This window comes from Syngnathus acus, chromosome 5 (assembly GCF_901709675.1).
Source record: "Syngnathus acus chromosome 5, fSynAcu1.2, whole genome shotgun sequence".
Taxonomy (NCBI): domain Eukaryota; kingdom Metazoa; phylum Chordata; class Actinopteri; order Syngnathiformes; family Syngnathidae; genus Syngnathus; species Syngnathus acus.
Window position 1 is genome coordinate 6,343,382 of NC_051091.1, and position 27,004 is coordinate 6,370,385.

The window sequence follows — 27,004 nt, forward strand, 5'->3', positions numbered from 1 at the left end:
AGGGTCTGTAGAGATGTTCGGGTTGGAGATGGGGCAAAAGTTACTGAGGATGTTGGGGTCTGAGCTGGGTTTCTTAAGAGTTGGTGTAACAGCAGCAGATTTGAAAGATAAAGGGACAGAGCCAGAGGTGAGGGAAGAATGGATGATGGCAGTAATCAGGGGCAGCAGAGAGGGGAGAGAAGCCATGACCAAGGAAGAAGGGGTCAAGTATATTATTAGAGAATGTTCTGGACAGAGGGAAATGTTTTGCCTAACAAAGAAAAGATACGGTTGGAAGCATGATTAACTGAGAATGAGACGAAAGTAAGCAACTGCATGGAATATGAAAAGAATAAACAAAAGCGTGGTATGCGGTGAGTAAAACCTTGGCACGGAAAATAGACAAAAATTGTCAGGAAACATTGAACAAAATGTGTATTAATGAAATTGCTAAATGTAGCTTGATCACAAGTCGGAACTGTGATTGAACTCAACCAACCCGTGTAAATCTAATTTTTGTTACGGTGTCTTATTTTTGTCCTAAAAACCAAAGGAATAAAACGAGCACGCAGTGAGTTGGATAATTGTGGACCAAATCCAACAGTACATATAGGATTATTTCAATTATACATATTTATTTTTAGCTCACATGATCTATTCCACTCATCAATCTGAAATTGTCGATTGGCAGACGGCAAAAAGTAAACAAAAACGGTAACAGAAAACAATACTGCCGATAACATCGCATGCGACTAAGTCACGTTTTAGCCAAAAACTTGATACTCATCGAGCCATCTGTCCAGGGAGGATAGCAATTCCGTGTCTTCCTTCTCTATTTTGCAGCCTAATTGAATCAGCCTACTGATTCTCATGTGATTATTCTTTCCCTAGTAGCTTAGCTGCAGTTTCTCTGGCGGAGGAATCTTCAAGCTCAAGATTCTGGTGAGTGTTAATTAACTTGATAAAGTGTGATAAAGATAGCAAATTTATTATGCTTGTCTAAAATGTGGGTCAGGGTTATCACAAAGCCCTGACCATGACAGAAAGGTGTTTTTACACCTCATGTGATGACATAATATCAAGGACTATATTTCTTTAACCCAACAGTTTGATTGGATGAACCTTTGCCTCGATAATGTTATCAAAGGATAGATAGGCAATGGGCAGAAACACCTCCTGTTTCAGGGCAAGGCCTCGTATTTTGTAAGAAAAATAAAACAAGTGTAACCTACAGACGACACGATTGCCTAAAGACAGCAAACATTGTTTAGATGTTTTCTTTAGCACCCTGTGGTGGAGTCCAACTGTTTTCCCACTGCTTTTACGCACAAGGGGATATCTAATACACGTGTTACCTAGGCTCCGAGCTTGAGAAAGGATGACTCTCAGGGGCGACGACCCGAAAAGTCCGAGTTCCATTACTTCTTCATAGTGAGTATCTGCTCACAGAGCAGCTCGTTTATTTTTGTTGAGATTTGCAGCCACGTGCGGTGTACTACTTTTTATGACATGTCATATTTGCCACATCTTTATGGTTGCCTTCCATGCGTTTTAAACGTTGCTCCTAGATTTGTTCCATACTGTAGGCACGGTAAAATACCACGTGAGGTTAAAGCAGTCGTTGACGGGAGAAAAGCGCCCTAGGGGAGAACTTTTTTGGTCATGAAAACCGCTACTGTGTGTCCTTGAAAGCTGCACCCTCTGTCGAGCAGGAATTTCTTTTACACTGGACCGGAGAGAAGTTGCCATTTTGTTCCGTGAATACTCAGCTCTGCTCTTTTAAGATCGACTCGTCAACTCACGTGGGTATCGGCTCATCAGTGTTTTTGCCGCCAAAAGCACAAAGGTTCTGTTTATGCTTTTGGAGACAACAACACGATGTCATCATTTAAAAATAACTGGCAGTGTTTGGGGAGACACAACAGAGGGGGAAAAAAAAACCCATTTTACCCTCTTAAAGTTTTTCCCCACATCTGCTTCCCAGATGGACAGCGTTTACTGCTATATCTCGGAACAGCTCCGTTTCGTCACGTGCTGTAAACAGGATATGATAACTTATCTCTCTATAAGCCCATAAAGTTATGTCTTTAATCTTGGCAATAAATACTGTACATTTGGACTCCATTTTATATCAATATCTAATAGTGTTTGTAGATCATAATCAATATAATTCCATCTTTATATGAGTGGACAAAAGCTGTTGTTATAGATACAATCGAGCCATTGGATGTTTCCTGGGTAACATGAGATACCGAGACATACCCCCAGAAAGACCCGTGCAAGTTAATAATTGGTGAGCTTTTGGTGCAGTTCTCATTACACACAGTGAGCAAGTCAGTGGACCTTCCGCACGCATTGGAAATACACGTGGGTGAGTATTCCCACAGCGAAGAATGAAATAGAAAAAAATATACAATCCAGGTAGGCCAGCGCTCGTTTTGTTGCTTGTCATAATTGTCACAGTAAAGCAGTAATCTACTTAAAAACAAGTGGAACGTAATATAATTGTAACTACAACAATACTTGTTTGCTTTGGTGATCTTAAACCATAAGCAAGAAAAGTGTATGAGTGTGTGTGTGCGTTTCCCATGCTTTGATTTGTGAAACAAAATAGCTTAAAACATAAAATTTCTTACAGTTTTAAATACCCCTAAAAAATTCAATCATTTATTGGCCTGACTTGCTATTTGATGAATAATCACCTACATTGTTTTCACTCTGCTTATCTACTCAAACTAATTTACTTTCTGGAAGCTTAGTGCTCAAGGAAATAACAGGAAACAGTTTAATTGGATACTGGCCTCCACCGTTTACTATACATACAAGAGCATAATTGTTCCAAAGTCCTCAGGGGAAAAGAAAAAAAAAAAAACCTATCATGAAATAGCGAGTCATTCTCAAAGCTCTAAGGAATTACCTATGCCTAAATTGCCATTCAAAATGTTGCATTCCATTTTTATGACCACTTGGTGGCAGAATCAGTCTTTTACGTCATATTGGTGATCATTGCAAAATATGCAAAAGAAAAAAAAAAGAATAATTATTGCACTGAAGCTTGAGACGTGCTGGCTCAGCCCTTCCCGAGTGGAGTTTAATGTTCTCTCCGTAGTTGTGTTGATTTATGTATTTATGTGGCATTTATCCTGACATCCTCCAAATTGTTGGTTGTATCGATCATTTGTCATAATTTCCTCTGTAAGAATAAATCCCAAACATGTGACTGCATACATGGTGCTGTAATATAGCAAAGTCATATGCAGGATCCAGATCTATCTTTTTTAGATTTTCCCACTTCCTCATCTTTATTGTGAAATGGGCCTTCTCTGCATATGAGTGTCCTGTATCAGCAGAAGATTCACTGAACCGCTAAAATGGATAAACCACAGAATGCCGAGTCGCCTGAGAAGAACCGCGGCGACAAAAAGGTTAGTGTATGGAATCCCAAACAAGCAAGACTTAGCTGTGCAATGTTTAGGCAGTGAAAGGTGCAAAGGTTTCCGTGGAGATTATGTACATATGAAACCATGTAAAACATTTTTATGGAAAGTGAATGTTTCCCTCCATGGACTTAGGTCGGCGTTAAAAGCGTGTGCATTGACTTTTCAATGAACCTTGAGTTTGATCAACAAAATTTTGACTGCCCTCACAAAAACCTCCAATTTGAGTTCACATGACTCCATTTTTGTGTGCTTTCTCAATAGAAGCGGGTCACATCCTGTCTGCTAAGTGCAGCTTTCTTCGGTGCCCTGGGCTCGTCTTTCCTTTATGGCTACAACCTCTCTGTCGTCAATGCTCCGGCACTGGTAAGCCAAACTGCCCTCGACTCGGCTACACAACCATAATCACTTGACTTTTATTTGACTTCCTCCCACACTGGAAATAAATAATAGTGACTAGCTAATGTGCCAGGAAAAAAGTTTTTAAAAAAAAGTCTATTTAAACACTAAAGTAAAAAAAAAAGATTCTTGCTAAATTGTGTCTACAGACCGGCTAAGTGGGCGGTTGTTGGTAGACAGCCTGTCTAGCGGAACATATTTTATTCATGAATATGTAAATAGCAGGCATCGCTTAATTATTGTGAAGATCTTGCTGTAAGATGTAATCATGGATGCCATAATGAGACGAATGGGTAGAGTAGCACAGATGTGTCTAGACCATTTTGGGAGGTGCTAAGGCACCCTTAAATTAAATCCAAGCTCTCCCTCCCGATATTTAAGAGTTTTTTTGTTTTTTTTTAAACAAGTTTGGGATGTCGGTGTAAATGTTATATTTTACCAACAAAAGTGCAAGCTCCCACCCACCGAGTGTGCTCTGGTAGCAAAACAGTTAGCACCCCTCTAAAATTCTGATCCTAAAATTCTCCCTGGCTCTGAGCATCACGCAAGTTGATCCCACGAGGATTTCAAGGAGCGATGGAGATGTCACGGAGGTGAAGACAACTACAGAATTGCTGCTATGGGGAGAAATAGGCCCACTTCAGCTGATTAATCAAAAACAGGCACAAGGGAACTCATCTTTGCTCCCATCGGCTAAACCAACTCAACTGTGATTTTTATCATGCTCTGGAGACAGAAGGTCATTGTCATGCAGTGAGAGGAGGAGATGGGGGTCATAGCTGAAATAAATGTTTTATAACTGTCAAAGGAAAATGATGGTGATGGCACTCGGGGCGGGAGGGAAGACAAAAATAGGCCCCTGCATCTCTTTTCTTGGAGTAAGCAGATTCAGTGAGTCTTTAAACTTCGGGCGAAGTCACTTAGCTCTTTTGGTTATTGGCTTGAGGACTAGAGAGTTACAGATCCAAGACCTGCCATGAGTGAGAAATATGTAAATTAAGATAAAGGACTGGAGACGCCAGATTCTTTGTGAGCACTGTCAAGGTGCCCCCAAACTGCCCAGGGCCTCAAACTATCCACTCAGGGATCATTACTGTATAATAATAAACTTAAAGGGGGGGAAAAAAAAAAAAGATTCATCCCATGGGAAAGTAGCCAAATCCACATCTCTGACTTTGCCATTCTCCAAAAAGTCCAAATTGTAGTCACTTTAAAAGCTCAGGGTCATGCAAGTCTATTTACCTGATATGAAATTCATTCAGTTGTTTGAATTTGAGCATTTTTTTTGTTTGTTTATTAATGAGGAATTAAAATGACGGGATGACGTCAGGTTAGTAACCTTTATATTTCATGGGCTTCTTTGTTCTAAATGCTTTTAATTCCAAGGTAAAAACAACACTCCACACCTCCATACCTATGATTGAAAGCTTCTAAAGCATCTCTAGCATTTTAGTTTTTTTTTGTTTGTGTGTTTTCTTTGCTCTTAAATGTCTTAAATCCTTTTATTTGTATATGCCTTGAAGTATTTGTTTTTAATACGTGTATGAAATGCGCTTTATACAGTCAATCAAGCTGCTTTGCATCTTATTTCATTGAGTTATTCTAAGGCTCTAAGCTTTTCAATTCTCAACCCCCGCATTAAAATACACACGTGCACTCGCCTCATTGAATCAGTGAGGCCAAATCCACAATTTTAGAAGTCACAAGCTTGATCTGATCAAAAGCCTTGGAACTGTTCATTCAGGAGACTGTGGTGAGTGAACCACACAAATTCTTTGAGGGAAATTCAATCTTCACTCTGCTGTATGTTTTTTTTTCTTCTAATTTAAAAGATGTGCCTTTGGGTCAGTAGATGTTGGGAAACACTTTTCTAAATGTTGATTTCTTTTTTGATCCTTTTCAGTACATTAAAGCTTTTTACAATCAGACATGGATGGAGAGATATGATGAACCTGCCGGAGCAGAGACAGTCACACTACTTTGGTCCATCACAGTCTCCATATTTGCTATTGGGGGCCTTTGTGGAACACTCGCTGTCTCTTGGCCAATAAAAACATTGGGAAGGTGAGATGACGTCAGTATGTTTGGGATACATTTCTCCATCTTTGATGTGTTATTAATAGCTTTCTTTTCTCCACTTGTATCATAACACTGGCCAGGCTGAAAACAAAATCTAGATATTTTGGAACATTTATGAGATTTAAGATTCAGGAAGGAATAAAGGGTATCGGCTGATACCTAATTTACTCATTTTGTGGCAATGATATAATAACAATTATACATAGGGGACGAAGATGTTACTCGGAGAGAACTTTATGTCAATTATTTATTCTCACTCATTCCGGGTAGTAAAGATGCTTTACTATGGCTCTTGGCTATCTCAACTTAAAACCTGTGATCCATATTGCTGACAATTTGAGATATATTATTCATCCTTTATTCTCAGTTTGGAACCATTGCTTGAGCTGGTATTTTTTTTCACCGCAAAATAGTTTCCAAAAAAGCTAAAATCCATAGATCAGACCAGGAATTGAGTGTTTAATATCTTATGAAGACTATGTAAATCAAGTCGACTGCCTCATTAAGAGTTCCCAAGTGGTCATCGCTTTTCATACAGTATTGTCCTGAATTATTCAAAGCAGACTTGCTTATCTCAATGGAGATCTTAAATTAGTGGTAAAAACACTTACTGGGGGAATGTTCAAATGGGGGAAACCCCTACAGGCGCAGATCCAATTAAATTAAATTTACGAGGCAATGTCGGCACTCTCTGACAAAATGCTACTGCGCCGCTTGAACGAAAACATGAATGCCACAAGGGGGGTGTTGCTTGAGCTTTGGAAAAAGACGTGCTTCTAAAGATATTAAGTGTCGTGAACTTTCATAACTTAAGAGTCCTACAAACTTACTGGAACTTCTTTCCTACAACGTAAACCATAAACTAAATAGTCAAGACGGATCATTCACCTTTTGAGCCATACCATGGCAGTCTTTATTTATTTATTGTCTCAATGGATTGTAATTTATTGTATTGTTTGTTTTTTCTAAACAGAAAAGGAACCTTGTTACTGAATAACATCTTTGCTATGATAGCTGCATTGCTGCTGACCTTTGGAGAGAGGGCCCGGTCCTTTGAGATGCTCATCATAGGTCGATTCATCATGGGAGTGGACTCTGGTAAGTGTAACGCTCCGTGGCTCAGCCCACACAGATGACTTTTCTCGTTGGCGGCGTCTGTATTTTTTGTGTCCATTTTACTGTGTCACCTGCACGAGTAAATACAGAATCAATTGAAATGTAGCTTTTCACATCTACAGCATGAGCTCAAGTTGATTTTGATCAAGGAAATGAAGGACCCCATATATATTCTGTCAACTAACTTCCCCTTCTGCCCACCTTTGCACCCTTACAATATGATATAATATAGTCAGCAGCTGTGAAAAATATGTATATGTTGTTGCGTATACTCCATGCTGCGAGATGGTCTCATCAAGCAGGTGATTTAAAATTACCTGTGTGTGTTTGTGTTTGTTGGCTGTGCAGTGACCATGAAATTAGCATTTAGTCCCAATCATCAACTCCACTGAGTTTCTGTAATGGGGAAGAATTGCTACTTTGATTAGATGTTGGAAAGAGCTGATTAATAAATAAGGACATTAAAGCAATGTCGCCAATTCATTTTAAGCTTCTAGACATGTTTATGGAGGATCAGAAGCTGTCGTCTTACATACACTAATACGTGCCGTAACAATGATGTTCTATAAAAACATTTATTTCTTGTGTCCTTAGCAGATCTGAAGGAGGAGGAAAAAAAATCATTTCTTTTCAAAATCGTGCCAGAAAATAAACTGACAAGCATCCACCGCTTACATATCTCATCTAACAACCTTGGCCTTGTAATGCTTTGTAGTTGACCATGGTGACTCCAACTGCCCTTAGAGCTACCCCGGGAATTTTATTTTGAGTATTAAATGTTGGTTCAAGAAAATGCAACATGATTTTAACTTTTAAGCTTAAAACCTTTGACATTTTTATCGAAGATGTAAAAAAACAGGAATAGAAAGGCCACAACTGCGATGAAAAATCTGGAAGGCAGCTCAGACATTTAAGTAAAACATTATGACAGCTCCTCTGGTTGGACGAACACAATCAAATCAATTGACAGCAAGGTGAAATTTTCCCTTTAGGGTTTACATTTAAACAAAGTTTACCTCTTAATTTATTCTAGAATTGATTTGATTGTGGGGGCAAATTCAGCAAAAAAAAAAACTTTCAACAGCCCTTCTATTTTTTTTTCCAAATGTATTCTGATTATTTGAATGTCTTGTTTTTTTTCTTTCTTCATAGGTATAGCTCTCAGCGTACTACCAATGTATCTTGGAGAAATTTCCCCAAGATATATCCGAGGTTCCATCGGTCAGTTCAACTCAATTCTGATCTGTCTCGGAGTGTTTGTCGGTCAGGTGCTGGGTCTACCTGAGCTGTTGGGCCAGGTGAGTGATGGATTCTTATGTAAATATGATCAAACAAATTCATAACGACTCATTTCAAGTGTGGCGAAGCTCGGTCAATGATGTCACAGCAAGATCTTGCGCAAATTAAAAAGTCTGGTGCCCGGTACTTATTTTACCGATTACTTCGAAAATGGTGTGATATGATTGGAAATGGCTGCAAGTTTCATTTTCTTGAGCAGAAAATACCTAAAGAGAAGGTGTCAATGAAATATCTGAAGGCCTTAGCTGTTTTACGATGCGGCAGCCTGAGAAGAATAAAGAAAGCAAAACCTCAGGGGGGTTGCGGGGCAGGAAATCTGGGGCAAGTACCGATGTGAGACCATATTCATATTTCCATCCATTTCCTACCACTTATCCTGTTTGAAGTAACTTTGGGCAAGAAGCAGGAGGGAAAAACCCAAAGGCCACTATTGTGATATTTGCTCACTATTTAACACTTTTTGTTCCTCAGATTTTTTGTTCCCAAACGTCTTCTGACAACATGTGTTCAAAGACGATGCACATTGTTTGGTATTCATCCCCCTTGATAAAACTTTCCAGAAGCAGCTTTGCTCTGCAACTTTTTTTCTCTTCTTGGGCATTGATCTGTAAAAGCTGTTAAGCCACTTTGGCTTATTTCACTCACCGCTGGCCTGTGCTGCTTGGTTAAATCATAATAGTGCCAATGTTTAGAACAGATAGTACAAAGTCAAACGTCTGTCGTTCCTTTTTCAGGTTCTGCCAATAATAATAACATCAATAGCCATTAAAAAGGAAAGCTCACATGTTTGTGTGCCCGTCCGTCCTTTACATTGCAAACAAATAAATCAGTATTGAAAGAAGCAGTGCAAATCCAGCCTTCCTTTGCATTGACATTTGCACACGAGCACGGCACAATTCATTTGTAATTCATGAATAGTGACCTGTCCCACACGTAATGTATTCATACGACCTATCTGGCACCCTTTAGGCTGCTTGGCAGTAATTTTACAGAAGCGCATACCAGATGCATGATGAGTGACATATTCAGATAATGCCAATGGTGATAAAATGCAAAACACTTATGGGGTCTTGGTGAAAGCTTCTATTATTAGGACTCAAAGATGTAATAGTAATAAGCTTTGACAAATGCTATTTCTTTCTGACCATCACGGTTAGCCAATGCACGCTCCCGTGTTTATTCCAATACAGCAGCGGGGATGAATCTTCTAATCTCGATAATCCGAGTTCTGCTACCGTAAGGACTTCACAGAACGTGTCATTTTATCAAGTAGGCTCTTTCACAGCCAATGGGCCTTGCTTCAGTCATACTGTTGCTTTGAAAATCCATCACGACGCTCTGTCGGGGGCTGTTTCCAGCGCATGTCAGTACTTATCATCACTTGTACATACTACATAAATCAGTTGTAAGTCATCTGGCTGTCACACAAACTCCAAAATGACATTTGTCTCTACGTGTGTATATTTTTAGCTGCTGCAATGCTCACCGAACCTTAAAGGGGATGCCCCCCAATTTATAACAGAATTTTGTTTTGACTACCTACACTGACCGATTTTATGCGTCTATCACTAAACAACGCGTAATAATTTGATAAGCTCAATAAATATTTGTAAGGATTTTTTTTTTTTTGGTATTACCTAGTCGAATGAAAAACAATAACAGGAAAATACATCTATTTTTCATTTTTGCTTATGTGCTTGTTCACTGAAATGGTGCATAGCATTTTATTGCACACTTCTGTTTACGTTCATATAACACTGTGTCTTCTTTTGTGAAGTTCACTTTGAACCAAGGCCAAGCAATGTTTTTTTAATTCACTAATTGGTATTGATTGTAGGGTGGCCAAGACTCTCTCTGTGGGCTTCACTTCAGATCAGAGGGTCAGAGTATTCCCATAAATTTCACTTTGTTGCTGCAGGGAGGCTAGTCTGCTTTTTGAGCACTGTCGAGGTGTCCTTGAGCACGGCGCTGATGACCCCCACAGTCCTTGTCTGCAAGTCGGCATGTCATTTTTTTCTCAGGCTTGGTAATTACTATAACAAACTAAAATGAAGAAAGAAATCAATTCAAATGAGAGGAATGTTGAGCTAAAGGACTTGTCAATTTGTTTCTTGATTCTGGTAGGTGAACCGTACAAATCCTTTTAAAGTATAAATGAAGGACAAAAAAGATATGTGACCTAACGAGTATCAATATAACTCAAAGATGTAAAAAAAAAAATTGGTTGTTTATGCCAGCATGTATCAGATAATTACTGCAGTGCACAGTGTAATCCATCATGCATTAGACTGTAAACGTCTATAAGTGACAGCCAATTACATCTCACAGCTTGCTGTTGAATTAAAGATTTTCAATTAACGATCAGCTACTGATGATTTTCAACCGGGTTGTTCTTTTCTTGCTAGAGTACATTTTCTTTGTCCTTTTTGGTTCGGCAAAGCAATGAAGACCGGCATATAAATGCAGAACTAAACTGTCTGGTCCTTCTGACATTTCCATTAGAGCTTACCTACTTCAGAAACCATTTTTGTCACCTGCATCTATTTGTGGGAAGCTGCCATGAAACAGATTTTCACTTTTGCTTTGTACTGTCAGCCAAGGCCATAAGAGAAAACTTTTTTTTTTCCACCTGCATTCAACCACAGCATGACAATGCACCCTTCAGTCTCAGCCATGTAGCATGTGACGACTCAGAGTGGGAAAAAAAAAAACAATAGCCTCACAGAGCACATTATTAAATTGAGCTTATGTCACAACATGGTGACCAATTGCTATGACCATAAAAACATGTCTTTATACAATACGTTTGATAACTAATATTTCCACAATATTTTAAAAAATGCAGGAGGACACAGATCATTTTGTTTTGTTGAAAAGTCGCACTATATTTTCATTAGATAAACGTGCGAGTGTCTTGGGCCTTTTCAGCTTACAATGACTACACTACTAATAAACACTAATAAATAATACTCCAAACACCAAAGTTATTATTGGGATGCTGAGCTTCCACTACCTAAAGACCTGTCAAAAGGGACCAGAAGTAATTGCTTAGGTGAAGAAGGTAAATTATCCAGGTTGAACATTAATAACACGATATGAGCTATGTTCTTTGGTTCTCGCTATTTCTGTCTGACTGTCTCTCCCTCTCCATCTCTCTCATTTTCCCATGGTGCATTTAATGGCAGTCGTAGCCTGTTGCTGCAATAAAAGAAAAACACCTGCAGCGCCTTGCTATAGACTAATTACAGTCCTTTTACTGTAACTTTACTGCAGCATTTACCATTATTACTATGATCCCACTGTTATTATGAGACATTAAGAAGAAAAAAGAATTGAATATTGAAGATGGATGGATGGATGGATGGATGGATGGATGGATGGATGGATGGATGGATGGATGGATGGATGGATGGATGGATGGATGGATGGATGGATGGATGGAACATTTTGCTTGGGTAACAACCTGCGCAATGTTGAAATATACATTATCTGTATGGTCCCTTGAAAATATGATGCCTCATATTCACTATTATAAATTTACCAGCCAATGAATGATGAAAATGTAGCTTCTAAGGCACATTTCAAAGATTGTGGGCCATGCCGCACTGAGACAATGTAAATTGCCTCTACTATTCTCATAAATCTATCTTTGGTTGTCTATTCATCTTTGCCGCTACTTCTACTGCATACAATAACAAATAAAAGTCAGATTCTTGGAATTTATTATATTGGCCTTATCACTAACTGATTTTGTGTTTCATTTAGCACACAGCGATGGGAAAAAAACAAAACGTGACAGCTACTTTGACACACACACACACACACGCGCGCACACACACACACATTATGATTTTACAACAAGTGTTGCTCGCAATAGTCAGGAACTGTAATTCAAACACACCTGAGCATACAACACCGATAACACTGATTCCATTATCGTTTGGTGATATGTGACTGCAGGAATCGAGGTGGAACTACTTATTTTCCTTCCTGGCGTTGCCCGCAGTGCTACAGCTCTGCATTTTGCCTTTCCTCCCAGAAAGTCCTCGTTACCTACTGATTGAGAGGAGGGATGAGGCTGCAGCCAAGAGAGGTAACTAACACTGCGTTGCAATACTCGCAAACCCTTGCATCGACGACATCCCACTAGTCTGGTAACTTTTTGCTCCTTGAGCGGTCTCAAAGCTGGAGAATACAGTATAGAATATTGATCATGTCTTTCTAGTTAGGTTTTTGCTGAAAACAACAAAAACACAAAAAGAAACAAAAGTGGTGCAGAACCTTGCAGTGATAAACCTTGACACTAGTAATGAATATTAATAGTGACTGGTCTTTCGCAACCCTGCACACAGATGTCATTTTATTTTTTAATCATACCAGCCGCAGGGTTTTATTACATGAAATAGTAAAAAAAACAATGTTTAGCTTTATACATGTTTTTTAAATGACTGGCGTAAAGTCACAAATTAGCGCGGTAATGGGTTGACTGTTGTTCAATAGATCCATAAATACCTTGACACAGCTGCATTTAAAATTATTTTTGCTCAATAATTTAACCTGTCTGATTTACATTTGTGTGTATAAATATTTCTAAAAGGTCAAGGAGACTGTTATATATTTTTTTTTATTTAATGTAGCTCATTGACATTAAGGATAATTGCCTAAAATGTTTTGCTGGCGCTGCAAAAAAGTTTGAATTTATTCCTGCAAGTGAATACTATAACCGCGTCATAGTTTTGAAGTTTGAGACTTGAAACAGTTTGTCTTCCCTTATGCTCGTGTGGATTTTCTATTTTCCCAAAACATGAAGACACTGGATGTGATTGTGAACACTTGTTTGCTCTTTGTGCACTTTGGTGGGCTGCCGCATTAATTTTTAAAGAGCATTTCATAGACAAGGTCACTCGGTGCGCTTCACATCATTAAGGCTTCCGGCCTTACTCGGCTAAACTACAGATACAATTGTATAAATTAAAAGAATCTTATCATGGCGTTTCTTTTCTTTCTTTGCTCGTCTCAAAGTATTGTAAAGAAATCGGCCACTGCAAAGACATGCCCCAAATTTCCTCCTTCACAGGGAAGTAAAGTAGGTCACATCTCGAGTGTCTCTGGCTACATTTACATTGACCATGATAATCACATAAGAACATATTTTCATTATTTTGTCGACCTGATTTAAAGCGTATTCCTTTGTCGTGATTCATGCTGGCTTGCTAAATTATATCCTTGGATTATATATCCCCTCCCTACAATGTCCTTTTATTATGTCACCATCTTGCCATTATTACAGTGGCTTTGTTATTACCGCTGAGGTTACAGGAATAATCTTCCCTTCATTGGCCTTTGTGGGCCAGGCTGATATTGAAAGAATTTTAAAAGGATAAGGTTGATGGTGAATATCTCGGGATAACTTTGACGTCATAAACATTTTTTGAGACACACAAAAGTTGCTCCATTTCTTGTGCTTTCCGATGTTTACATTTACTCCTTTTATCGCGGTACCAATCAGAGATAACCTTTTTTTTTTTCGGGTTTTGTTCTCATTTTGTTTGAAGCGTTTCCCAAACTAGGTTGTGCCCTCAATCTGCACACACCCTGAGGTCCTGTCACCGCCAGGTTTTAATTTCATGACATGAAGTGAAGAAAATGTGTTCACGCCAACAAATTCCCTCTAGTATTTCACTTGACAAGTTCGGAAACAAAGGTGCAAAAACGCAAGGCAATATATTTCACACACGATTAAACATTTCAAACATTCATATAATTCTGTTATCTGTCTTATTTGTAATAAGCTGCCAACAGACGTGGATCAACCCCAGTGTAATTGCAGTTTAATCCGAGCTAAGCCCAATTAATTCTAAGAGCCCTTAATCGCGGTTTACATGTAAATGTCTTTGTTTTGTTTGTAAATAATTTTAAATGTTATACTTATGTGAAATATATGGAGTTATCATGTGTATGAAATGTGTTGTATAAAAGAAAATGCCTCGCCTTGTCTTATTTGAAATTGTGGTCATTCTTTTTTTTATTTGGAAAAACTACCAAAGATAAATGAGTTATTAATTCGTCATTAGATGATGTGAGCATGCAATTAACCTTATGATGGTTTTAATTATTATTTTTTCACCTATTCTAATGCTATTTGTGTGCGTGTGTTTTAATCAGCTTTTCAGAAATTCCTTGGAAAAAATGATGTTTCTTTAGAATTGGAAGAGGTCCACGCTGAGGCACGAGCTCAGGAAAATCTCCACACGGTCTCTATGTTACAGCTTGTGAAGAGTCGGGCGGTTCGCTGGCAGCTCATTACCATCATAGTCACCATGGCCAGCTATCAGCTCTGTGGCCTCAATGCCGTAAGATGCACCTTTCACTCTGTCATTCAAATTTAATAACAGTATGATCCATCTTGACTTTTTTTTTTTTCAAAATGTTCAAAATGTCTGAACTGCTAATTATCACCTTGGTATAGCTGAAAGGCTGTATTATACATTATGTTGAATTTATTTGATTATTTATCATCAGCTTTTCAAGTGATCGCATGATTGCAATTAGTGGAATTTAAAATAATGTTTGCACCTATTTCAATGGAACAAAACAAAGTATATGCGCCGTCCTGACAAGGATTTTCCGAGGTGCTGTTTTATGAAGAAACAAAACAGCTCATATTTGATATTTTTGCATTTTTGGTTAAATGGACAGCAACTTGTGAACCATTTACAGACATCAGCTTAATTAGCATCTTTTGCTGAGTTTCAGTAATAAACCATTAGAAACGTTTTTACAGATTTGGTACTACACCAATGGGATCCTTCAAGAAGCAGGCTTTACTCCAAATATTATTCCGTACATAACCCTCAGCACAGGAGGAATAGAGACTTTTTCCGCAATCATCTCTGTGAGTATTGCCACTTTAAATCATTCATAAACACCCAAGGTTGTGTTTTTCTGTTCCCTTGACTTATACTACATTGAACCTGCTTTTCTATTCTTACAGGCCTCACATTTGTAAACATTTTAGTACTGTATTAAATGTCAATCATGATATGTCTAATGGTGTTTAACGGTGCCTCACCATGATGCTGAATAATTTAGTCATTTCCAAGTAGTACATCTTCTCTGGTAGCACACAATAGCAGATACAGTTTATAGCCTATTTGTTGTTGTGGTTTTCATCATTGTTCTTCGATTGCATTTGTGGTTATAGCTCATGAGCTACTTTAATATCCCCACATGAACCCTTTAAATAAGAAAAAATATGCAATAGCAAGTTTGTCTCCAGAAATCATTATGGAGTGGCTGTAATTGCCCAAAAAGTGTTTCATTATACACAGTACAATTTCTCCAATAATCTACTCATAACGTTACCACTTGGCAAATTTAAACAAGCAGCAAGCATTTCCATGCTCCAGCATTAATCTGACACAGCAGGAGCAATTTTTTTTTTACACTATTTATTGAACCAGTGAATTGTCAGACGAGAAAAGCCTTGAATATATTCACCGGCTTTGTGTTAGTGAGCCAAGCATTATCAAGGTAATGATACTATTTTTTATTCCTCAATTACTAAACAGCTAAAATAACTAGCCTGGGTTTCATTGATTGAAGGGAATGAGAAGCTGCTTCAAGCTGTGAATAAAGTTGGCTGTGCATATGCGGATGGAGGTTGGAAATGGAGACCCAAAGTGTTTGAATTTTAGATCTAGTTAAAGCCAATGATTGGAGTCAAATACATATTCCAGTTCATTTCTACATTCAGCTCACTCGTCATATTGTAAATTATAATGCAAGACCTTTTTTGACTGTTGCTTATTGGCTGCAAGTGTATTTCATTTATTTTTTGTTAAATATTGCTTTTCAAACTTTTCATTTTCTGGGTTACAGCGCAACATTTCCAGAAACGTTTGTGTAATCATGACCACTTTTCATGCTTCACTAACTTTGCTGTCAATGCACTATTGATAGTCTGCTCGCATTGCACTGCTGCCATTTTTTAAGTGCTTTTTGTACAGTATATAAATCTTGTTTTTACATTGGAATTGTAGTTGCTTATACAACTGATGTGTTTGAGTGTGTGTGCGTGTCTGTGTGTGTCTGTGTGTATGAGCTCAGACGCTTGTGTAAACTGCCCTCCATCAGTTCCTCATTTTATGACTCATCCCTCACTTGTTTTTCTTTATTATTATATAGCTCATGAAGTCCTCCACTAAATCTGTACGTCTCCTTTTTTTTTTAGTTATATTTGTGACGGAGGTCCTTTCGACTTTCTCCAAAACGAAGACTTTTTTTTTTTTTTTTTTTAACTGTTACGGCTTTTCATTTCTGTCCTTTCATTCAGAAACTGGATATAAAATTAAATCGACAGTGCAATTACATAAATAAACTAAAATTGGGTTGCTAGTTTGGTCCGTAACATACAAAATTGGAAAAAAATGCTAAAAAATATATTGTCAGGTGAGAGGCTGAATTAGATAGAATTTGGGCATTTTAAATTAAATGAAGTCTCAAAACAATTCATCGATTATAAAGACAGTTAACGTGATGATTGGTTAGTTGTCAATTCATCGATTAATCGGTGCAGCTCTAAAACTCTAAGAGTTCAGGTAAAGTCTTTTGCATGTCCTCTTAATGTCTTTGTGTTTCATTGTCACCAGTGTGACTGTGAAAGCCAAACAAAGTCCATTTTCACACTCAACGCCTCTCCCAAGGGTTTATCTGGGGATGGTGCTGAAGCGACGGCATATGAAGGGCCAGTGGTGCCTCAAGCTGTGGCTACTTGTCTTTAATGGCTCGTCTACTTCTTGATGTGATGAATAATGACGAGACGTTTTAATCCTGTCAACCGTGAGCGCTAAAGTCACAGCTTTGACCTCTGTTGCCTCTGCCAAGAAGTGCAGATGAGACATGCTCTGTGAGACCGCCCATTTCATATTATCCGGGGTGTACGTTTTGTTCTTATCTATTGTGAAAGTCATCAAAATAATAATAATAATTTCATACCCAACAAGAAAATGAGTGGACTCGGAGCGCTTCCAATAGCACAGACAACAGTTTGAAGAAGAATTGGACATTGTAGACTGCAATTATGTCTTTTTCTCACTCACGTCACGAGTAACCGGGGCCTATTCCAACTGACTTTGTTCGGAATAATTCGGATGGACGATTTTGGCCTCCCTTTGAGAACAAAGCACGTTTTCTGCCCATGTACCATACACAATCTTTTAGGTTCTATCCTCTTCCAAACCAAGTCACACAGGCGGATGGAATTACACCCTTAAGGCTTTGAATGCGCTGCAGCTCTGCTGATGATATTTTTTTATGCGTGTGTGGCTGCAGAAGTGTCTGGTAGAGAAATGTCCTCTGTCTTCAGGGCAAATGGGACACACAGACACACTCGCACAATGAATTGTAAGGTGTAAGGTTGCCCAAACACACACGCGCATGTTCCCTTTCCACCTTGTCTCTGCTGAGCTGGTGGGATACGTACAATATTGTACAAACAGCAATGACCTTTTTCTACAGCCTCCGAGCAGTAAGGTTGGACCAGAATCCTGAATACCATAAAGACGAGCTTGACCATGATAAGATGGATAGCGTGGCAGGGCACAAACATCTTATATTTTAAATATTTATTCTGGCTTTTAAACACACAGAATTATAAATGTAGCAGGGTTGAATTTTTAAATTCTAATAGCATAGCAAATGACTTTCCCATAGAACTTGAAAGCTGCCTTTGTCCTGTTTGCAGGGTTTAGTGATAGAACGAATTGGGCGGAAACCTCTGCTCATATTTGGATTCTGCGCCATGGCAGTGTGCTTCAGTCTACTCACAGTGTTCTTGAATTTTCAAGTAAGATTGTTTTTGGATCGCTCTCCACCCTATCTAGTCTTGTCCCAGTATTGTGTTTGTAATACGGCAACATTACGAAGAAAGAAAAAAACCTGAATTGACGGTTGAACAAAATTAGGGACGGGAGAACTTTTTTTTTTACATTGATGTCACGTATGCGCATAAGGATTTTCATTTTGCCGAATTAATGCTAATGATAACTTCCCTTTCTTTTCCTAGGACCGTGTATCATGGATGCCTTACCTCAGTTATGGCTGCTTACTGGCAGTGATTGCATCCTTCTGCTCAGGACCGGGTAATACTTTTATTTCATAATCCCGCCTCATTACTTTTGAACGTTTTGATGTAAACAAATGAGCAGATTGTACTACAGCTTGCCGGATTATTGGCTGTTCAGCATGTGTGGTTTAATTCTTACTCAAACTGTAATAACAGGCAATGAGCTCCTGCTTTTGTATGCACGAACACACTTGCAATAAGCTCAGCTCCACTTGACACTGTAAGGATTTCATACATTGGGTAGGCGCATTTGTGGGAGCAGAGAAATTGTGTTTTATATCATCTTCGCAGCAGAGATTCATAGCATGCTGCTACAATTCCAATTATGAGCCACGAGCCACAATTACTGAGAAGTCTTTCTATCGTGGTAATACATATTTGCCCCTAATTAACCAATAACACTAAGACATGACAGAAAGGATCGTTCATTTCACCTAAACCTTTTTTTTTTTTATCCAAATTTAGCATTCCTTGCTGTTCTCCATGTGCAGCTGGTTTGACATTAATCCTCACTGGTGAGATATGCTGCCAGTGTTTTATCATGCATTAATAAATAGCATGGAATCAACCTGGGAAATTAGATTTTCGAGACGGATTAAATAGGCGACACTTTTTTCATCCCGGTTGGATAAGGCATTTAAAGAGGACATCAGTAAAACAAATCTTTGCAGTGATATGTTTTATCTGACCCCCCCACTGGTATAAACATGCCATTATGATTAATATTGCCTTTGTGGGATAGGAATTAAGTAGCAAAATCCGCCCATTTTGATCCATCTTAAATGCGCGGCCATTTTGCCACTTGCTGTTGACTGAAAATCACATCACAGTTGCTTGTCTTTGTTTTGCCCTTTGGCGATTCAAAGACACTGAATTAAATTTCAAACCTTCATTTGTAGACAACAGAAATGACATCAAAAAGTTTGGTAGAATATTTTTTGTTCTCGGTGTATTTTCCCCCAGCGCCTTGATAATCAACCTGTTGATGTTCCCTAAGCGACTGTGGTCGAAAGTCTAGTTTGAGGGAGGCTACTTAATTGGGTCCTCTCACTGCTGGGGGCTCGAACTGGAACTTGTGGTATATCGACTCTTGCAGCGAGTCATTTGGAAAAAGAAATGCTTTGGATTTCAAACTTAGTAGTTTTAGGACGTGGGTGTACATGCATAAGCGGAGGTACTGATATTCCATTTGATTTCACAATAATAGGTACTCTGTACCTAAATTGGTCCATAACTTTGGTACTTATTCCTGGTAAGAACTTTCAGAACCATGAAGCAGCAAGCAGTGAGGAAGAAACAAACAAGCCATCTGTTCATTCTTAATGAATGTAAAGGGCATCCAAATTGAGCAGACTGAATGCTATCTGCACAAAATCTCCTTGCATATTGTCTTTTTTTTTTGTGCTGACTTTAAAGGATGTTTGTTTTTCTCATATTTCCAGCAATGGCATTGTCACAGTTATGATAATGAATTTTCTATTTTGCTATTGACCATAAAAGGAGTGATTGGGTGTCAACAACATATGCGCCAGTACTCTAATGTTGCAATGTATGCAAAGCTATTCTGAGTGGCGAGTCCTTGGTTGGCCTAGCTCTCGAAGGTCACATTCATGCATTTCCTCGAGTGATCATCTCCAAACTGTGGGAGACATTTTCAGTATTCTTAGAAACATGTTCGTTTGTCAGGAAAATCGTGATGAATTACAACATTTTTTATTCTGTGCTAATTTGAAGACCATAAAATTAGACATCCTTGGGTAATGATTTGGCCAGCATGAATTAAAAGAGAAAAAGAAAGTAAGCAAACCCCCTTTGGGTCCATGAAAATCAACACAAAAGCACAGGAGCTATCTGATGCAGACGTTATTGACGGCCCATGTATCTGGGCGAGGCGAGGATACCATTTTCAAATTATTCCGACTCCTTGCATCCACGGTGAGATTTACAAAAGGAGCAGCCCTCAACATGACAGCAACTCAAAAGGGGTTAATGCAAGTCGAAAATGCAAGTCGAAATTATCACTTGGCTGACTCACACATCAACTCACGACACAAATGTCTGAGCATATTCTCTACAATCAGACGGAAATGGAACAGCCAAGACGTCCGTGGGATGAGTTTGGCTGGGACCAGTTCAGGATGTACCGCCTGAATCCCCCCCCCCCCCAAACTCTCGTGGTGTTATTATTATTATTAATATTATTAAATTATTATTAAATTATTATTATTATCCAAGATGTGGCAAACATAACAGTCACAATCTTTAGATCATAAATATTCATTAAAAGTGAATCCAAAACTCATATGAATGAAACTCTTGCATCAGTGACTGTTTTCAAAGAGATGAAGATAAATCAGTCTAGTGAAGTAATCCCAGATGTCATAATGGCTCTTTAACGGCGCTGGAAGCAGCGGAAGAAAAAAAAAAAGCCAACATAAAAGCTCTTCCCATCTGAACAGAGGGACTAATTTGGTTAGGATTATTCATTAACTGTTGGTAGCTTCCGTGATTTATAAATCTAATGGAGCCTGGCCGGGTAGAGACTGGTAAAATTAGTAAATTAGGAATTTAACTGACAATGATGATAATGCGGGGTCAACAGTTTTCAATTCAGTTGTATTTCCCTAATAGCCGTTTGTAATATTCCAGTAGAATCTATTTGTTGCTTGAACATGCAAAAATTCAACTTTTGTTTGAGTCACCTTGGTGATCATGCAAGAACATTGGGAAAATATCAATTGTTGGAAATGTTAATGGAGATTCTGTGGAATGAACCACAGCCAAGGTGACACTTAATGATGTGTGGTTGCTATTGTTGCGAGATTTAATTAAAAGGATTGTCGAAATGAAGCGGGGAGTGTAAGAAACAAATGTGTGTGCGTGCGTGCGTGTGTGTCCTCACAAGGCATACAGTGGTAATAGAATACAATTATTCAATGAAATGTATTTTACAATTCATCTGCCAGGTTTGTTTTCAAACAATTTGTGTGATCAGGCTCTCACAAGACATTAATCGCTATTTTGTCTTGTGCCCATACTCGCTCACCCTGAGAATTGACAAACATTTATAGTGAAGGTCACCTTCAAGGAGCCATTTCAATTCCAATCCTTGTGTGACCTGAGGCTCTGTGCTCTCCACAAACACATCAAAATATTGACCCAAACATCCTTGGGCCTGTTGTCGCAGGATTTTAATGGGCCATATTTAACACCATTGCGCTTGGAGCTTCAAGGCTGTTCTTTTAATTCAGCGCGCCAAAAGACCATCTGCAGGTTAACCAACTACGTTTATTATTTCTACTGACTGCCATGTCATATTTTTGTCTAATCAGGGCTGCAGAGTCCTTTCAAGGACTCTGAAAATACTTTCAACTTTGTACCTTGAGACCCAATGGGTGGTGTCTGTGTTGTCAGAAATTTGAAGGAGGCGTTAATTACCAGACTTGAGAATTTCTTTGAGCTTTCTTTGAAGAGAAGAAAAAAATATCCTGGCAGTGTCTTCCTTTTCCGCATCCCACTTGAGTGTCCACGAATGACGCAGGGTAGGGAATTTGGCTCATGTATATCATATTGCCTGCAGCATGAACCTGCTCTGTCATCCCAAATTTCTTCTTTTTCTTTTCCCTTCTTTTTTAAGGTAACAACTATTTTCTCAGAAACTGGGCTCGATTTGTCACCTCCAATTCAACCGCAGACTTTAGTATAAGCACTTTATATCACTTGAGCTTTTAGGGTGTATCTACAGGTGCAAGGGTGTATAAACACACATTGCTGTGAAAATTCTCTGCTTCTACCTTAATAGGAACAATTTGGAAAAAGCCTTTCTTGATTGACAGCGGATTGGCAAGGGCATTCCTGGCCGTTCATTGTAAGTCTGCTGGAATAGGATTTAGCCTACAAGTGATCTTGAGCAAAACAGGATGGATTGCATTTGATCAAAAAACACAATTTTTCTCATTTCTTGCATGAAACATTCTCACTGTTATTTTCTTCAAGCCGCAGCGCATTTCAAGATAAACGGATAAAACAGAATGCAGATAAGACACCATTTATGGTTGCGAAATCATTTCTGTGATAGTTTTTTTCTATTAAATACATCATGCCAGTGAGATTGGAGTTTAAAAGTGCCATTGATGTGTGTTATGCTTTGTTCATATGATTACACAATACACCGTTGAAAAATAGGAAGCGTGTGCCAAACCATCTGTCATAGTCAAACACCACTGGCGAAGGCGGTTGGCTCGTGTTAACGGCTTGTTTTTGCAGCAGGGGTGCTCGCTTCAGATAAAAATTCCTCAAGTACGCACATTCATTACATCCCTGACGGGGGTAAAGACATTTGTTGTTATGTTTGTTTGCCAATACATGTCTAATTTGAAGACTTTTCCAAAAGTAGTTTCTTTTAAAATGTGTTAGCACACCTCTGGAACTTACCACTAATTAAAGGCAACATTTTTTTTTGTGTCATGCAATAGTCTTTCTTAAAGCCAACATTTCTTTTGTGTCATGTCTTCTTCTCGTTTTTTACCTTGGTTTTGCCGTTCATTTTCATTTCCCTTGTGTGGTCTGAAAGCTTCTTTCAAATAAAAGGCATGACGATAATGATGATGATTATCATTTTGTTGTAATCATCATTATCGTGGCTTTCTGTTTTGTCATTATTGTTATCTTTAAGAGTTAAATTCAGGCAATTATTGTTAAAATTATTCCTCTTTGTGCAAAAAAAAAAAATTTTGGCTCCACATATAATAATGAAACAAATGAAAATGTATTTGTGACTCACACCATGGGCTGTAAGAAACGGATTGTTTCAAAAAAAAAAAAAAAACACAACTTCGCCTTCACACTAACAAGGTAAATGGGAGCACATTTAAATGAATCTCCATTACCTTTGCTAATGGGATGAACAAATACCCTTTTAATTTTGAACGCATGGTTGGAAGTATTTCGTGGGACACGTATTTATGTACAGATGTTACCATGGTAATATATATTGTGTGCGGTCTGTTGCCATGGTAACACAGATTTAATGGCATGGGCTGTATTTTGTCTTAAAACCAAACAAAACAGAATATCAGAATTGTAAAGGTTACGATGTTTTACGTAAAACAAAGGATTTTTTTTTCATTTGGGCTGAATAGCTCAATATAGCTTACTGCTATTTGCTATATTGCTTATTTGAAAATGCGAATTATAGCGATGTTTGTGGAGCATTTTTTAAGATCTTCAAATTGCTGGCCTCCTGGCTCCCACTAACGGTTCTATAGCAGCGAGTGGCAGTATTTGCTCAGCAGCTGGCTCATTATAAGCAAAGGTCCACAAGAACAATTCCGTAAGTCCCAGTGAGACAGACGCCGGGGACTCTTGTGTAATCGTTTTGCCTCGTATGCGTTCAATGGTGCGTAACCAAACCGGAACAGAATAAACGACTCACTTTCTCTTTCACGTGATCTCATTGCGTTTGCTCCACTGATAACTGACAACATTCTTGGTTTTTTTGGCAGGCGGCATCCCGTTCATCCTGACCGGTGAACTGTTTGAGCAATCCTACAGGCCGGCCGCCTTCATGATTGCGGGGATTGTGAACTGGCTGTCCAACTTTGCAGTAGGTCTCCTGGTTCCTTTATGCAGGTAAGTCAACCCCTCACCTCTGAGTCCAAAAATTGTTTTTTTTAATAGTTTTTTTTGTACAGGTGCCGTTTAAAGAGAATGATCCGCTACTATAGAGATGGGTGATGGGATTCTAACATTGCTTTGAGTATAAAACAATATCAGAAATATTAAATTTTGATAATTTAACCGTATTTTATGGTAGTGTATAACCCATCCTACTATATTTATCTTATCATAACATTTATCTTATGTTACTGACGATCAACATGCGTTGTTGAAAAATGTATTTTGCCGTCAAGGTTAGGCCTTTAAAGTCAAACTTAAAAAGCATGTAATGAGGCAGCATGCTATAAACCATACCAGTATTTAACCCGAAAGGACATTCACTATTTTTACACATTCAATTGCACACCGGCGAGAAATGACTTCAACCTCTCTTTCTCCACAGCATGAGTGTAATTAAACTTCTACTAAGACAGGAATAGAATGTCGCAAATTTGCCAGCAGCCTTGTTAACATGCAGAGATGAGATGAGATGACTTTATTCGTCTCCCGGAGCAGAACTAACCTAAGTGACATAAGTGAAAAACACAAGGCCAGACTGCGTGTAATTAAAGAAGTTGATAGTTCGCTTTGGGTTGATAGCATGGAAACGGAATGTATACATATATGTAAATATATATATATGTATACACATATATACTGACCACATGTAAGGCAAAGTGGCGAGTGATTGTTATGATTCATAACTGCGTTTCTTTCTCAGCAGCGACAGTGTGTCTCCCAATTATCGGGCGGCGAGGATGTAATGGAAACGCAATAATCCCCCTAAACAGCCCACTGCGGATATTTGCAGTTATGCTCCTGTCATGTGGTGTACGGTTAAGTCTTTGATGCTCCACAGGCGCTGTCCTTCACTCGGCATCCAGTGGGACGGCGTAAATCTATAAAACCCTTCTCACATGCGTATAATCCTCTGCAGTCTACAGCACACACCTCCACCACAGATTATGACAAAGTGCTGCCCCAGAAAGCAAATCGCTTGACTGGCCACAATGGGTGTAAATATGTTGGGATTTGTCCCGCGGTTTTAAAAGGACCTCCTCACCTCCTCTGTATCCTGACTCAGCAGGGCTTCTCACTTGGATCCTGTCGGGTTTCTCCGCGTTCCGTCCCGCACTGGACATGCTGTCCCAGACAGTCGGCTTCCGCAGTTCATTCTCAGTATCGGATATCGTGACATAGTTTCACACGAGCTGAGTGGGGCCTCGCGGTCCAGAACAGCTGGGAGAGAAAGGGAACGTTTTTGTTGTATGTTCTAATTTTGCAGATGAGCATTACATCACAGTGGCCAAATGCAAAGTGGGGCAGGCCCTTTTGCACAATGTCGTTTAATAGTGCTCTTATGAAATTCAGTCAACACGGGCAAACTGTGTCAACAGCCGGAGTGATATAACAGCTCACACAATAAATTGGTCTCCATTGCAGTCGTGGTTATTAGGGTCTCGTCATCACCTAGAGCAGGTACACGCATACGGCGGTAATTATGTTCTGTCCTCCTGTACACTGACGCTCAAGGTCAGACCAAAACACCCGAACAAGACTTTTGAATCACAAATTCTCACTTTGGGTAATCAAACGGGGCAAAATTAGTTATATGTCTAAAAGTTCAATGTATTTAACACAAGCCTAAAATATGTTTGTTAAGATAATTAATTGTCAGAGTGTCCGTTTTTAATTAGAGCATGTTTACTACTCTTTGTGACAACCCGTAAATGACTAATTAATTTGAATTATTTTAAACCCATTGGGAAAACATGCGTCGGATTTGTCTTAGGCTTTCTTTTGTGTTTTATGTAGGAGGCGCTGGGGCCATTTGCTTTCCTGGTTTTTGTGGGCTTCTGCGTGGTGGCGGCTGTCTACCTCTTTATCATTCTACCTGAAACCAAACGAAAAACCTTCATGGACATAAGTCAGAGTTTTGCCAAGATCAACAAAGTCCCGGTCTCCTCTACCAACCATGAAATGAAGCTCGTTCTGTGTACAGGGCAGGATAAGAATGGAAAAGTACAAAATGACTTTAAGATGGAGAGTTCTTTTTAAACTCAACTCTAATTGTCTTGAAGGAGCATTCAGATTTATGCTATCATTATTTTATTTTTTTATACAGATTTATCTTGTGATAAAGAAAATGTAATGCTAAATTAAATTTTATATGTATTTTATGCAATTTTTTCAATCTTACTTTAGATGCACGTAAACATACATTGCTTAACAAGAGCATTAAACGACCACCCAATCTCAAGGTTTATGCAATCCTAAATTAACGGCATCTATAATCACCATAGTTTCTGTTTTCCTATTATCCAGTTGTATCAAAAACCTTGAGTTTGGTTGGTGTTCAGCCGCTGTGTGATGCTGGGGCAACTACTGTGTGTAAAAGAAGCTGACAGATGCATCTGAAAATATGCTATGAGACGAAGGGGGGAAAAAAAAAAAAACACTTGTTCTGACATGCACAGTTATGGCGCCTCTCAAAACCCCAAAAGGCAATTTTGCTACCTGGTGTGAGCTGGAAGTGATCTGGAAGCAGACATGCGTGAGATAGGGAAGCGGATGTAGTTCCCCCCTGGAGGATTGGATATCTTCAGTATTTATAAACTTTCTAGCTAGTACGAGGTTAAACCACATATGGCCACAGCCTTGTCTGCGTGCAATAGAAGGAGTTTTGAGTGGGGCTTGTTTTGTTTGTTAATCTGTCCATTTTCCTCATTCAACCCACTTACTAAATCCCAGCCTGCCCTGGTTTTTTAGTTCTCCCTTTCACATCCCTGTTGTCCTTGTTGACTTTGATCACGATCATACCTTTATTGCTGTTATAATTATTTAATGATGTTTTCCACAGACAATTTTGATGGCGTCAAACAAATAAAATTTCATTTCTCGCTTGCCTTCA

At 38.8% G+C, this 27,004-nt stretch overlaps 1 protein-coding gene across 6 annotated transcripts; it reads left to right on the forward strand.

The window, feature by feature from the left end:
- The first annotated feature begins 1,346 nt into the window (after positions 1–1,346).
- slc2a9l2 (solute carrier family 2 member 9, like 2) lies at positions 1,347–27,004 on the forward strand. Of its 6 annotated transcripts, none has more exons than XM_037252159.1 (13): positions 1,347–1,410; positions 3,330–3,404; positions 3,681–3,782; positions 5,719–5,879; positions 6,868–6,992; positions 8,163–8,308; positions 12,270–12,402; positions 14,475–14,662; positions 15,094–15,204; positions 18,055–18,156; positions 18,376–18,451; positions 23,940–24,066; positions 25,909–27,004. In XM_037252159.1, the coding sequence occupies exons 2-13, from the start codon at positions 3,351–3,353 to the stop codon at positions 26,018–26,020; spliced, it is 1,437 nt and encodes a 478-aa protein (XP_037108054.1). In that variant the 5' UTR covers positions 1,347–1,410; positions 3,330–3,350; the 3' UTR covers positions 26,021–27,004. The 6 variants fall into 6 exon arrangements, with proteins under 6 accessions (XP_037108054.1, XP_037108055.1, XP_037108050.1 ...); XM_037252160.1 differs by lacking the exon at positions 1,347–1,410 and adding an exon at positions 1,437–1,781; XM_037252155.1 differs by lacking the exon at positions 1,347–1,410 and adding an exon at positions 1,788–2,400 and having other exon boundaries at positions 3,314–3,404.

What these genes read in the sequence shown, in the direction of transcription:
- slc2a9l2 (XM_037252159.1), top strand. Translation starts at nt 3,351, where the DNA reads ATGGATAAACCACAGAATGCCGAGTCGCCTGAGAAGAACCGCGGCGAC. An exon ending in AGAACCGCGGCGACAAAAAG is followed by an intron (nt 3,405 to 3,680) that starts GTTAGTGTATGG and finishes CTTTCTCAATAG; the next exon opens with AAGCGGGTCACATCCTGTCT. An exon ending in TCGTCAATGCTCCGGCACTG is followed by an intron (nt 3,783 to 5,718) that starts GTAAGCCAAACT and finishes GATCCTTTTCAG; the next exon opens with TACATTAAAGCTTTTTACAA.